This window comes from Neocloeon triangulifer, unplaced genomic scaffold (genome assembly GCF_031216515.1).
Source record: "Neocloeon triangulifer isolate White Clay Creek 2 clone unplaced genomic scaffold, ASM3121651v1 ptg000003l, whole genome shotgun sequence".
NCBI lineage: Eukaryota > Metazoa > Arthropoda > Insecta > Ephemeroptera > Baetidae > Neocloeon > Neocloeon triangulifer.
Window position 1 is genome coordinate 390,694 of NW_026775546.1, and position 13,818 is coordinate 404,511.

The 13,818-nt window shown below is 35.5% G+C and overlaps 1 protein-coding gene across 4 annotated transcripts in view; it reads left to right on the forward strand.

Annotated features, from left to right (window-relative positions):
- Window positions 1-13,818, forward strand: part of LOC132192860 (gamma-aminobutyric acid type B receptor subunit 2) — a 153,701-nt gene that overhangs the window by 114,163 nt on the left and 25,720 nt on the right. For all 4 annotated transcript variants that reach the window (XM_059613036.1, XM_059613038.1, XM_059613039.1 and 1 more), the window contains 3 exons: window positions 1,091-1,258; window positions 11,061-11,287; window positions 11,687-11,849. In XM_059613036.1, coding sequence (XP_059469019.1) covers window positions 1,091-1,258; window positions 11,061-11,287; window positions 11,687-11,849 — 558 coding nt within the window. The remainder of the gene's footprint in view (window positions 1-1,090; window positions 1,259-11,060; window positions 11,288-11,686; window positions 11,850-13,818) is intronic.

The window sequence follows — 13,818 nt, forward strand, 5'->3', positions numbered from 1 at the left end:
ATAATTCCCGTGTTTCGGGTTTAAATTCAGTAATGCCTTTTCTACTTTGTGAGAAGTTTTTAAATTATCCTGAATAAATTACGTCCGAAGATTATAAAGGCTTACTTAGATGAAATTAAGATAAATTTTTAAAATAATTTAATGCAAAATATTTTTTAAATTGAATGGTAACACTTGAAGTGGATTTCATAAAAATTGAAACCGGGCAAAGAAAAAAGTGAATAAATAAAGGACAACTGACCCCAAAAGGCGATGCGGTCTGCTGGTTCTTTAAAAACCTAGGGTTTTGTCGTGTCCCAACTAAAGCTAAGTGGGAGGAAGTCATAAAAAATTAAAAATTAAATAGGGAGAATTAAATTTTAATAACCAAAATTTCAGAATTAATTAAGCAAAGGAGTCCGTCAAAAGTTTCATACTGTAACTTTGCCAGAAATTTCCAGGGCAATGAACCCAAAGATATTCCTGACAAAATCACATTAATCTGCCGCCGGAATAATTTTGCTAAAACTTCCAGTTTCAAAATTACACCATCCGCTTCAGTGAGCAACTTAGTTTTTGTTATATTTCATTATCTTTTTGTATTCATCGAATTTTAATCATTTGAGTGCCTCAAAATTCCTGCTTACAAAATTGAAAACAAATTAAATATAAAAATAAAATTAATGAACTATTGTTTACAAAACAAAAATTATTTTTTATGATTTAAGAGAGGAAAAACTCATTTATGAAGGAAAATTCCCATATACTTGAATCGTTTTTCCTAACGCGGGCGTTCAATGTTAAATTCATTTCCAAGAAGTTCTCATGCAACTAGAAACAATTCTGAATTCGCTCACTTCACGTCGTAAAACCTTTTTGCGCAACGATTGCAGCTACAACAAAACAACAAGGCTCATAACACTAGCAAGCGAATAATCCATTTTGAAGCAGCGCACTTGGCGTCGCCATTTCCTCAATAAAATTCAACGGCGAAACTTTCTTTTCTCTTACACTCGATCGAAGTAATCCATTGAAACTTATATTCTTGCGCCTCAATTTAATTTATGTGTGCATCTGATATTTACGTGTGCAAATTGGTTTGGCATTTCAGCTGTCGTACGCGGACACGCACCCGATGTTCACGGCGGACAACTTTCCCAACTTCTTCCGGATCGTGCCGAGCGAGAACGCGTTCAACGCGCCGCGCCTGCGGCTCCTCGAGGCCTTCAACTGGACCAGGGTGGGCACCATCTACCAGAACGAGCCGCGCTACTCCTTGGTGAGTGATCCCATTTATTTATTCCGCCGTCTGCCTTAATCGACCTCGCAGGGACAATTGCCGGCGAAAACGCGCGCGTTTGTTTCACTCCGCCCGCGTGAATTATTCCTGCACGCTGAAAACTAAAACCGTCTCCGTCGTATTAGTGCTGCCGACAGCAGCCAGACAACTCGCTCCATTGGGATGCATACTCATTTTTCAACACCCTTATCTGCTCTTGCAGTTTGTCTCTCCTGCAGATTTTATTTGAGGTGTAAATTTGATATTCTTACACTTAGACTAGTTGCTGAAAAAACTAGATTTTTTTTTAATTCACTCCAGTTCATCTGGCAAAGGGTCTTGGTGAATTATTTGTTCATTGTAAATTGTAGCATAATTTGGAGACTAAAAGCAAATTCGTATTTGAAATTTGAACTAAAAAGTGAGTTTTTTAAAAGGTTTTTTTGCAGAATTTATCGTTATATTTCATATAAATTAATAATTAATTTTTTATATTTTATAATTATTAATTTCATATTCATCATCAAGCCGAGTTTTTTCGATTTGCTCTTATTTTCCGCAGAACCTTGAATTTATTAAAAATTGAGAAAACAGTCGAAGCAATCAAAGCATTGCTCAAAGCACTTCAAAATCTAGAAAAAAGCTTTTAAATGAAATGAAAGAGCAGCCTTATCACTTAATTTTACGCAACGCAAGCTGAGATTTTTTGTTTCGCTCTTATTTTCCGCAGATCTGTGAATTTATTAAAAATTGAGAAAACAGTCGAGGTAATCAAAGCCTTGCTCAAAGCACTTTAATATATAGGAAAAAAGCTTTAAAATGAAATGAAAGTGCAACCTTAACACTTAATTTTACGCAACGCAAGCTGAGTTTTTTATTTCGCTCTTATTTTCCGCAGAACCTTGAATTTTTTTAAATTGAGAAAACGGTCAAAGCAATCAAAGCATTGCTCAAAGCACTTTAAAATCTAGAAAAAAAGCTTTAAAATCAAATGAAAGAGCAGCCTTAACACTTCAGTTTACGCAACGCAAGCTGAGTTTTTTTGTTTCGCTCTTATTTCCTGCAGATCCGTGAATTTATTAATAAATATTTTATTTAACATTGAATGTACACGAATGTAGACAATGTATTTGTAACAATGTGGACAAATAAACAACAATATTAATTTCATCCAAAAGATTCATGGTCATATTCAGCCTGTATAGCATTTCAGGTGTGAAAAAGAGCCTGAAGTCACAGTGCCAGCAACAGCTAGGTCTGGCTGTCATAGGTGTGTGTGTGTCAGGTTTTGGTCCGTCATTTGTATGGCCGGCTCGGACCGCCATTGTGCGGCCAATTTACTTTGCGCCAAGAATGAAACATGGCTCCCCATTTTCTGGTATCCAAGAGCTGTCGGCCGCAGCCGAGAGAAGTGACTGACTTTTTGAAAGGGCTGTGCTCCGACACCTGCACCGTTCCCACGGAGAGCACAGCAAATTATTTGCGGCAAACATATCACGAGAGTGTCTGCCGCATTGTCACGGAATGCGAGAGAAAACACTTGCCTTTTGAGACATATAGATGGGAGTTTGCCAACGCCAGAACAAGCGCAGAACTGCAAGCTTTCCGAGCAAGTATGAATCGAAAGGATGAAAAAAAAAATATAAATCAGAGGTGGAATTTTAGTATTTCAGTCTAATTTAATTTTAATCGAGAATAATTAGAAATATTTTTGAAAAAGGTCTTTGTGAAAACAAAAAAAATTATAACGTTCACTAAGATTATTATTGTTGTTTATTTGTCAAAATTGTTGCATCACATTTTTTACATTCAAATTGTTGAAAACAATTTATTTGAAATATGAAAAGATATGAATAGGGCTGAGCGTTTTAGTCGATCAACAATTTTTTTCTGATCTTCGCAGGATGTTAGGGTTATGAAAGGAGCACGAATCATGCAATTTCGAGTCAATTAAGCTAGGGTCAAAATCGACTAAAACCGACTAATTGGACAAAAATCGACTATTTCGACTAAAAACAGACTAAAACCGACTAAAATAGCTAAAAAGTCAAATTTTTTTAAATTTGAGCTCAAAGTGAAAAAAAAAATGGTTTTTGGCAACCATCTAAAAATCTCGGAGCGATCATTTAGATAATTTCTAACTATATTTTTTGACAAATTTTTTTCTACCCCTCACCCCTGGAGGCTGGAACCCTGGCACACCCTTGCGACTGTCGTGACAGAAAAAAAATGTTTTTTAGCAACCATCTAAAAATCTTGTACAGACCATTTGAATCATTTCTAGCTAACTTTTTTTGAATCATTTTTTTTACCCCACACCCCTGGAACCCTGGCCCACCCTTGTGACGGTCGTGACTGAAAAAAAATTTTTTTTAGCTACCATCTAAAAATTTCGGACAGACCATTTGGATCATTTCTAGCTAACTTTTTTGAAACATTTATTTTTACCCCACACCCCTGGAACCTTGGCACACCCTTGCTTTGATGGTCCCGACTCCCGACAGAAAAAAAATGTTTTTTAGCAACCATCTAAAAATCTTTTTCAGACCATTTGAATCATTTCTAGCTAATTTTTTTTTACCCCACACCCCTCAAAGTATTGAAATATTGAGATCTCAGTCAAAGTATAGCTCGTAATGCTTCTAAATCTAGAAAAAAAGCTTTAAAAAAGTGTGAAAGAGCAGCCTTAACTCTTAATTTTACGGCACAATAGCTGAGAGTTTGTGCTCCGCTCGTATTTAGCACCAAACATGGTATTATTGAAATGTTGAGATCTCAGTCAAAGTATAGCTCGTACTGCTTCTAAATCTAGAAAAAAAGCTTTTTAATAGTGTGAAAGAGCAGCGTTAACTCTTAATTTTACGGCACAATTGCCGAGTTTGTGCTCCGCTTGTATTTAGCACCAAACATGGTATTATTGAAATGTTGAGATCTCAGTCAAAGTATAGCTCGTACTGCTTCTAAATCTAGAAAAAAAGCTTTAAAATAGTGTGAAAGAGCAGCGTTAACTCTTAATTTTACGGCACAATTGCCGAGTTTGTGCTCCGCTCGTATTTAGCACCAAACATGGTATTATTGAAATGTTGAGATCTCAGTCAAAGTATAGCTCGTACTGCTTCTAAATCTAGAAAAAAAGCTTTAAAATAGTGTGAAAGAGCAGCGTTAACTCTTAATTTTACGGCACAATTGCCGAGTTTGTGCTCCGCTCGTATTTAGCACCAAACATGGTATTATTGAAATGTTGAGATCTCAGTCAAAGTATAGCTCGTACTGCTTCTAAATCTAGAAAAAAAGCTTTAAAATGGTGTGAAAGAGCAGCGTTAACTCTTAATATTACGGCACAATTGCCGAGTTTGTGCTCCGCTCGTATTTAGCACCAAACATGGTATTATTGAAATGTTGAGATCTCAGTCAAAGTATAGCTCGTACTGCTTCTAAATCTAGAAAAAAAGCTTTATAATAGTGTGAAAGAGCAGCGTTAACTCTTAATTTTACGGCACAATTGCCGAGTTTGTGCTCCGCTCGTATTTAGCACCAAACATGGTATTATTGAAATGTTGAGATCTCAGTCAAAGTATAGCTCGTACTGCTTCTAAATCTAGAAAAAAAGCTTTAAAATAGTGTGAAAGAGCAGCGTTAACTCTTAATTTTACGGCACAATTGCCGAGTTTGTGCTCCGCTCGTATTTAGCACCAAACATGGTATTATTGAAATGTTGAGATCTCAGTCAAAGTATAGCTTGTACTGCTTCTAAATCTAGAAAAAAAGCTTTAAAATAGTGTGAAAGAGCAGCGTTAACTCTTAATTTTACGGCACAATTGCCGAGTTTGTGCTCCGCTCGTATTTAGCACCAAACATGGTATTATTGAAATGTTGAGATCTCAGTCAAAGTATAGCTCGTACTGCTTCTAAATCTAGAAAAAAAGCTTTAAAATAGTGTGAAAGAGCAGCGTTAACTCTTAATTTTACGGCACAATTGCCGAGTTTGTGCTCCGCTCGTATTTAGCACCAAACATGGTATTATTGAAATGTTGAGATCTCAGTCAAAGTATAGCTCGTACTGCTTCTAAATCTAGAAAAAAAGCTTTAAAATGGTGTGAAAGAGCAGCGTTAACTCTTAATATTACGGCACAATTGCCGAGTTTGTGCTCCGCTCGTATTTAGCACCAAACATGGTATTATTGAAATGTTGAGATCTCAGTCAAAGTATAGCTCGTACTGCTTCTAAATCTAGAAAAAAAGCTTTATAATAGTGTGAAAGAGCAGCGTTAACTCTTAATTTTACGGCACAATTGCCGAGTTTGTGCTCCGCTTGTATTTAGCACCAAACATGGTATTATTGAAATGTTGAGATCTCAGTCAAAGTATAGCTCGAACTGCTTCTAAATCTAGAAAAAAAGCTTTAAAATAGTGTGAAAGAGCAGCGTTAACTCTTAATTTTACGGCACAATTGCCGAGTTTGTGCTCCGCTCGTATTTAGCACCAAACATGTTATTATTGAAATGTTGAGATCTCAGTCAAAGTATAGCTCGTACTGCTTCTAAATCTAGAAAAAAAGCTTTAAAATAGTGTGAAAGAGCAGCGTTAACTCTTAATTTTACGGCACAATTGCCGAGTTTGTGCTCTGCTCGTATTTAGCACCAAACATGGTATTATTGAAATGTTGAGATCTCAGTCAAAGTATAGCTCGTACTGCTTCTAAATCTAGAAAAAAAGCTTTATAATAGTGTGAAAGAGCAGCGTTAACTCTTAATTTTACGGCACAATTGCCGAGTTTGTGCTCCGCTTGTATTTAGCACCAAACATGGTATTATTGAAATGTTGAGATCTCAGTCAAAGTATAGCTCGAACTGCTTCTAAATCTAGAAAAAAAGCTTTAAAATAGTGTGAAAGAGCAGCGTTAACTCTTAATTTTACGGCACAATTGCCGAGTTTGTGCTCTGCTCGTATTTAGCACCAAACATGGTATTATTGAAATGTTGAGATCTCAGTCAAAGTATAGCTCGTACTGCTTCTAAATCTAGAAAAAAAGCTTTATAATAGTGTGAAAGAGCAGCGTTAACTCTTAATTTTACGGCACAATTGCCGAGTTTGTGCTCCGCTTGTATTTAGCACCAAACATGGTATTATTGAAATGTTGAGATCTCAGTCAAAGTATAGCTCGAACTGCTTCTAAATCTAGAAAAAAAGCTTTAAAATAGTGTGAAAGAGCAGCGTTAACTCTTAATTTTACGGCACAATTGCCGAGTTTGTGCTCTGCTCGTATTTAGCACCAAACATGGTATTATTGAAATGTTGAGATCTCAGTCAAAGTATAGCTCGTACTGCTTCTAAATCTAGAAAAAAAGCTTTATAATAGTGTGAAAGAGCAGCGTTAACTCTTAATTTTACGGCACAATTGCCGAGTTTGTGCTCCGCTCGTATTTAGCACCAAACATGGTATTATTGAAATGTTGAGATCTCAGTCAAAGTATAGCTCGTACTGCTTCTAAAACTAGAAAAAAAGCTTTATAATAGTGTGAAAGAGAAGCCTTAACTCTTAATTTTACTGCACAATAGCTGAGAGTTTGTGCTCCGCTCGTATTTAGCACCAAACATGGTATTATTGAAATGTTGAGATCTCAGTCAAAGTATAGCTCGTACTGCTTCTAAATGTAGAAAAAAAGCTTTATAATTGTGTGAAAGAGCAGCCTTAGCTCTTAATTTTACGGCACAATTGCCGAGTTTGTGCTCCGCTCGTATTTAGCACCAAACATGGTATTATTGAAATGTTGAGATCTCAGTCAAAGTATAGCTCGTACTGCTTCTAAATCTAGAAAAAAAGCTTTAAAATAGTGTGAAAGAGCAGCGTTAACTCTTAATTTTACGGCACAATTGCCGAGTTTGTGCTCCGCTCGTATTTAGCACCAAACATGGTATTATTGAAATGTTGAGATCTCAGTCAAAGTATAGCTCGTACTGCTTCTAAATCTAGAAAAAAAGCTTTATAATAGTGTGAAAGAGCAGCGTTAACTCTTAATTTTACGGCACAATTGCCGAGTTTGTGCTCCGCTCGTATTTAGCACCAAACATGGTATTATTGAAATGTTGAGATCTCAGTCAAAGTATAGCTCGTACTGCTTCTAAATCTAGAAAAAAAGCTTTAAAATAGTGTGAAAGAGCAGCCTTAGCTCTTAATTTTACGGCACAATTGCCGAGTTTGTGCTCCGCTCGTATTTAGCACCAAACATGGTATTATTGAAATGTTGAGATCTCAGTCAAAGTATAGCTCGTACTGCTTCTAAATCTAGAAAAAAAGCTTTAAAATAGTGTGAAAGAGCAGCCTTAGCTCTTAATTTTACGGCACAATTGCCGAGTTTGTGCTCCGCTCGTATTTAACACCAAACATGGTATTATTGAAATGTTGAGATCTCAGTCAAAGTATAGCTCGTACTGCTTCTAAATCTAGAAAAAAAGCTTTAAAATAGTGTGAAAGAGCAGCCTTAGCTCTTAATTTTACGGCACAATTGCCGAGTTTGTGCTCCGCTCGTATTTAACACCAAACATGGTATTATTGAAATGTTGAGATCTCAGTCAAAGTATAGCTCGTACTGCTTCTAAATCTAGAAAAAAAGCTTTAAAATAGTGTGAAAGAGCAGCCTTAGCTCTTAATTTTACGGCACAATAGCTGAGAGTTTGTGCTCCGCTCGTATTTAGCATCAAACATGGTATTATTGAAATGTTGAGATCTCAGTCAAAGTATAGCTCGTACTGCTTCTAAATCTAGAAAAAAAGCTTTAAAATAGTGTGAAAGAACAGCCTTAACTCTTAATTTTACGGCACAATTGCTTAGTTTTTTGCTCCGCTCGTATTTAGGCCGAAAATCGACTAAAAAAAGTAGACTATTTTTACCTTAAAAATAGACTAAAACGCTCAGCCCTACATATGAATTGTTGTACAAAACGGCGCCATTGCAGCATAACTTCCAAGATCGAAATGACCCCATTCTCGGTGAGCCTCGGTTGACTTGGTTTTAGTTCTTATCACATAGTTTTTGTGATTTTTTTTTCTCTCGTGATTATGTTCAATAAATTATGATTAATTAATTAAAAAATGGGGTAAAATTAGTAGGTTTTTATTAAGGGGTAATTAATGTGGTTAGAGTTATTGGAAACCCTTCTTTTCAAAAGTTACTAGTTTAATTTTTTCCCGTTTCGAGCGGTTTCTTTGGGTTTTAAATTCTCAGCAAAAGTAAAAAATTTATAAATAAAAATCTTCAATTTCTTGCATGTAATATGATATATTTTAGTAACTTATACATTTTTATTATTTAAATAGTCAGAAAACTTCTGAAATATATCAAAATTCCATTATATATTGCAGGCTCTGCGGCTAATTTAAGTGGATTTATTCCAATGTTTATTTTGGAAAATTGCTTTTTGGCAAAAAATAGTTATCGCTATCCAAAGTTTCCAGAACTGCCCACAGTACATGAAGACTAATGCAAACATGGTTTTCATTGGAAGCTTTCCAATCATTATCAAAAAACATTTTTACAAAAACGTTCACGCAAAGTTCAACCAAAATTTACATTATCATAAAACTATCACGTTGTTTACTAATTTATTCGATCAGGCCCTTTATGCTACTCTCGTTCATTTTCTTTTAATTGAATATTTAAATGAACTGGAAATGAAATAAGAAAAAAATTATTATTTTTATATCGAATTCCTAATTATTTTGGAAATTATTCCCTTCTCTCTCACTACAAATTAACTCCAAATTTACAAAGCAACAATGTTTTTTTATTTTCATTCAAATAAACAGACTAAAGCGTTTTTATACTTTTTGTCCTCGAATTTAGTAGGAAAACAAAGGAACGTAAACAAAATGACACTCTTCGTCATTAATATGGGCCTCGCTCGAAATCGGTTTTGCTCGTCGTTTCCAGCACTTGGCAAACGAAACCTGACACGCATGCAAATAAACCACTCAACGGCGCGAACTGCTGAATATTGCGCACGCCACTTTATTTGCAATCGCAACAAGCGACGAAATTCCATCACATTACTCTCGTGTTGGCGCCGCAAAATGTTCAAAACTCTCTTTTAACGCGCGCGTAGAGAGTGAGCGGGGAAATTAATTTTACTGATGGGCCGTTTGCGCGAGGCTGCGAGCGAGTTTTAAAAGCGTGCACTATCTATTGCCGGCAAACAGCAATAAAACGAACGAAACGAATGAACAATTGTTGTCGGGGTGCCAAGAGGGCTTGTGCATGCACGAGAGCTGTGCCAGCGATAAGGGCCGCGCCGTTTAAATGCAAACACGAGTCGCTCGCCCGCTTGCCGACGGGCCATATTGGTGTGTGGTATTTACAATTCGCACCCAGCAACTCTCGGATGGCATCTTTGGCGCGATAAAACGATGCTCGAGCACGCCATTATCCGGCCAGTGTGTTGATTCATTTTTCGCTGACTCTTTTGCTCACTTGGATTTATTTCCCACTCGGGTGAATAAAATGTATACAAACGAAATATTAATCTTGCGCTTCCCTCTAGAGGATAATAATATTACGAATAATGGAGTAATTTTTTTGCACCACCTCCCAAAAGAGTATATATTGCAAAATAATAAAACGGATTTTATTCATTGTCAGAAGCTTTAAAATTTAATCTATTTTTTTTAACGCTGGATTTGATGCTAAAACTGAAATTGTTTTCTCACACTTTTGGTTTTTAAAAGTTCTGGAATAAATAAAAGTTACAAAACCAACGAGGTACAAAAATTTCATTATCAAATTTGGCTTGAAATTATAAAACCATTGAATTGTTCTTAATATTGAACTTTTAGAAACAAATTTGAATTCTAATTCAAAATTTTCAATCATTATATCCATTTATAGAACTTCTTTTTCTTAAATATTTTCTAAACAGTTTTTTCTTTACTGCAAATTTTATTAAATTTACTGAGCAAGGAGAACATAGAAATAATTTAAGAATTATTAAAATTTATAAATATGTCATCCTCCAATGACTTCAATCTTGCTTTTTTATAAGGAAAAATTACGAATTTACATTTTTGTCATCTCCAGGGCATTTCCTTACTTGGCTTATTTCTTTTACACATTTTCCTTACAGAAGCAAAAATATCTCCCGCAACAATAAATCGGCTTACGCTGCGACGTATCGAGTTATGCAACTGGCACGACAGAAGGGTCGACCCGGTTGCATAAGTAGTCTCAAGGAGATTTTTTTTTCTCCCACGCTCACGCGACCGAACACTATTATATACGAAGTTGCCATAGTCGCACAGATAACGCCTTCCGCAGCAGGTGACGCGCGAACAGACCCAATCTCAATAAAATTTGTGTCGAACGCACCTGCTCCGCCGCGAATTCCGGGATGTCAAGAAGTATCAGCAACTTAATTTCCCACCCGCCGGGGTGCCGAGCCTACGTTTGCCAAACTTTGGGAGAAAAATGTGGCTTTGCCGTCCGAAATAAGTGTAAAAGGATGGATGATTATTTTCACAATTTTTTGTCTGTTTTGTATATTTTTAGGTAAAATATTTCTGAATATAAATTGTTTTAATTTAAATTTAGAAAAAAAAAACTAGGAAAAAAAAGGGTGAAAAATCTCATAATTCTTGAAAATGATTTGCGATTTTCTCAAATGGATGAAATTAATAATTAAATATTATAAGGACATTTCAGATCCTTAATTTTATCTCATTAAAACTATTTCCGAGCTGAAATTGTTTATTTTTTCTGGCAGTTTTTGAGGAGAAAAATAAATTGAACCAACCATTTCCGGAACTGTTTCAGGCGCATAACAAATTGGTGGCGGACTTGGACGACCTGAAGGTGGAAGTGGTCGAAACGCAGAGTTTCGCGAGGGACCCTGCAGAGGCGGTGGCCAAACTGCGCGCCAAAGATGTGAGAATCGTGCTGGGAAATTTCAACGAGACCTGGGCGAGGCGGGTTTTGTGCGAAGCGTTGAAGCAGGGCATGATTGGGAGGAAACACCAGTGGCTCCTGATGGGCACCTACAGGTACATTCTTTCATTTGATATTAAAAAAAAATCATGACCGAAGAAAAACGATTTAGTTTTCGCACGTTTTATTTTTATTGCTAATTATATAAAATTTATAAAATTAAAATCAGAAAAAAACGGTTTTTTACTTTTAAACTTTCAAATTTAGATTTTTTTTAAACATCCACGCTTGAAACAATTATTTCGTCAGTAAAAAATTAATGTTTGATAGATGCATTCATTTCTTTAAAAAAAAATCGGTCATGTGGAAGTTAACAATGAAGAATAATTTCTTTTTTAATTAAAATAAAATTTTTTAAATTAAATAAATTATTTCCATTGAATTTTAAACTTCATATTGTTTGTTTTCATTGATTTTTTATTCACTGACTAATGGATTTGAATATTTTTATTTAGTGAGCGATGGTGGGAGGACGAGCCCAAGCTTGACCTTTTCGACGAGGTCACCGTTCGACCCGGGGAATGCACCCCTGACCAACTGCGCGATGCTCTGGAAGGTGTCATCCTGACCGATCTGCTGCCGCTCAGCACCAGCGGCGACATCACCGTGTCCGGCATTGTAAGTACAAAAATTGTCCGCATTGACCCACAATTGGGGCGCCACAATCCCGCCGAATTGTATAATTCCCATCAATTAGCTAATCTCCTGCTGGCCGCGGTCCAAAAATCGTTCGAGATAAAAACACACGCAAACAAAATTCCCTCTGGCAAATTTATGTTTTTGTTATGAAAAGAGAATTCTTAACGAGAAGAGAAATTCAAGTCTCGCATATTTCACAAAAATAATTGTCCACTGGACTTCAAAGGGCACACCTACCTTCATATACTGGTATTTTTTTTTATTCCTTGTGTCTGTGGAAATCCAATTTCGAGATAACCTTCTCTTTGTTCTTTTCCAAACGCTTTAGGCACACACCTGTGGCCCGTTTTGAACTTTTGACCTTTCGCGGTGCTTCCGAACTTTTGCCGGCATTGCTTTAAACAAACACGACTAATTAGTTGTAATTATACCGTGTTTTTGCTGGGAGACGAATACAACTTCTTGCAACAAGACGTGTAACTATGAAACTTCTTGTTTTTTGTCTGCACAGTTGCAAAGAAATTTCATTAAAAGAAATTATGATTGTAAATTATATTAATATCTGCAAAGATTATTTTTGAAAGTGAACTTTGCTGAAATTTTAGTACTATCTGAAGAAATCATCATTAATCATCAAGATATTACATTAAATTGATTTTTTTATCTCTTCCTAAAACTGTGATTGAATTAATGAGCAAAATTTTTCCTAACGGAGATAAAATGAATATAGTTCGATATTGTATATGCGTCCTTTTCAATTGCAAGTTATAAAACATATGAAAAGCAGGTTTTTCCGCACCTCTCGTACAACGGCTCAAACTAGCTGGATTTCTCGCGTAATTGAAACGGACTGGGAGGATAAATGTCGTAATTAAAAACTCGAGTGAGCTGCTCTATGATTAATTAAAGGGATAAAAAGAAGTTTTTTGCCTGCGTATCTCGTTAAAAGTGCGCATCAAAAGTTCTCTCGACTATAAAATATAAAATATACCTGCGTCAGGCAGACAGTCTGTTCATTTCTCTCGTCACAAACTTTTTTATAAATTATTTTATCGCCAGCATTTGCAAGCGTCGTTCCATTTTCCTTCCACCGCCGTGATTTTTAAAATTGTCTCCCGTAATGAATGGTTTCGCTTTCCCTTCAAAAATAATTTTCATCCAGTGTATAAAATTCCATTTCTCAATCTTACGCTTTCATTTAGAAAATCCCCGTGGAATTTACTGGGAGTGGAATGCAAATCGAGCCTCAAAGGGAAAAGACCGCTCAAATATTCAAAATTGAAAGTTTGCGCCTCAAAGAGCTTCCCGGAGCGCATAAATGTTAATTTGATTTCTCTCTGACGTTTCCTTTCCAACTAAGTATGGCGTTCTCTCGGGAATTATTGCTGTTTTTTTCCGCTTGGTTTGCAATTCATTATTAAAAGACAAACATTTGCTGATGCCTCAGCATTTTTTTATAGTTCCGAAAATAATTTATAGAACCGATTTTATTTTATTATGATTAGCCCGTAATGATAACGGTAATAAATTCAAAGAAAAAATTCGCATATGGAGAAAAAAATTAACTTTTATTTAGACTAAATAGTTTATTTCAAAATTTTTTTATTAAAAGCCATAAATTTCATTAAAATCCTTTTTTAGTATAAACCACTGATCTAATGATCAAATAACTATCTATAATTTTGCTGCTAATGTATTTAAAAATATTTAGTCTGACCTGAGAGAATTTGAGGTGTAAATTTAAATATTTTATGTATCTACATTTAATCATATTTTATGGGATTAAATTTAAAATTAAATATTATCTCCAAACATATAAATAAAATATTCAAATTTTTCCTCAATTTTTACCTTTTTATTTGTTGGTCTACAATAGAAAGTCCATTATAGCTGTTAAACCCACCTCAATTTTCTTTCGGCGCATCAACCTTTTGAGTTTGTTCGATGA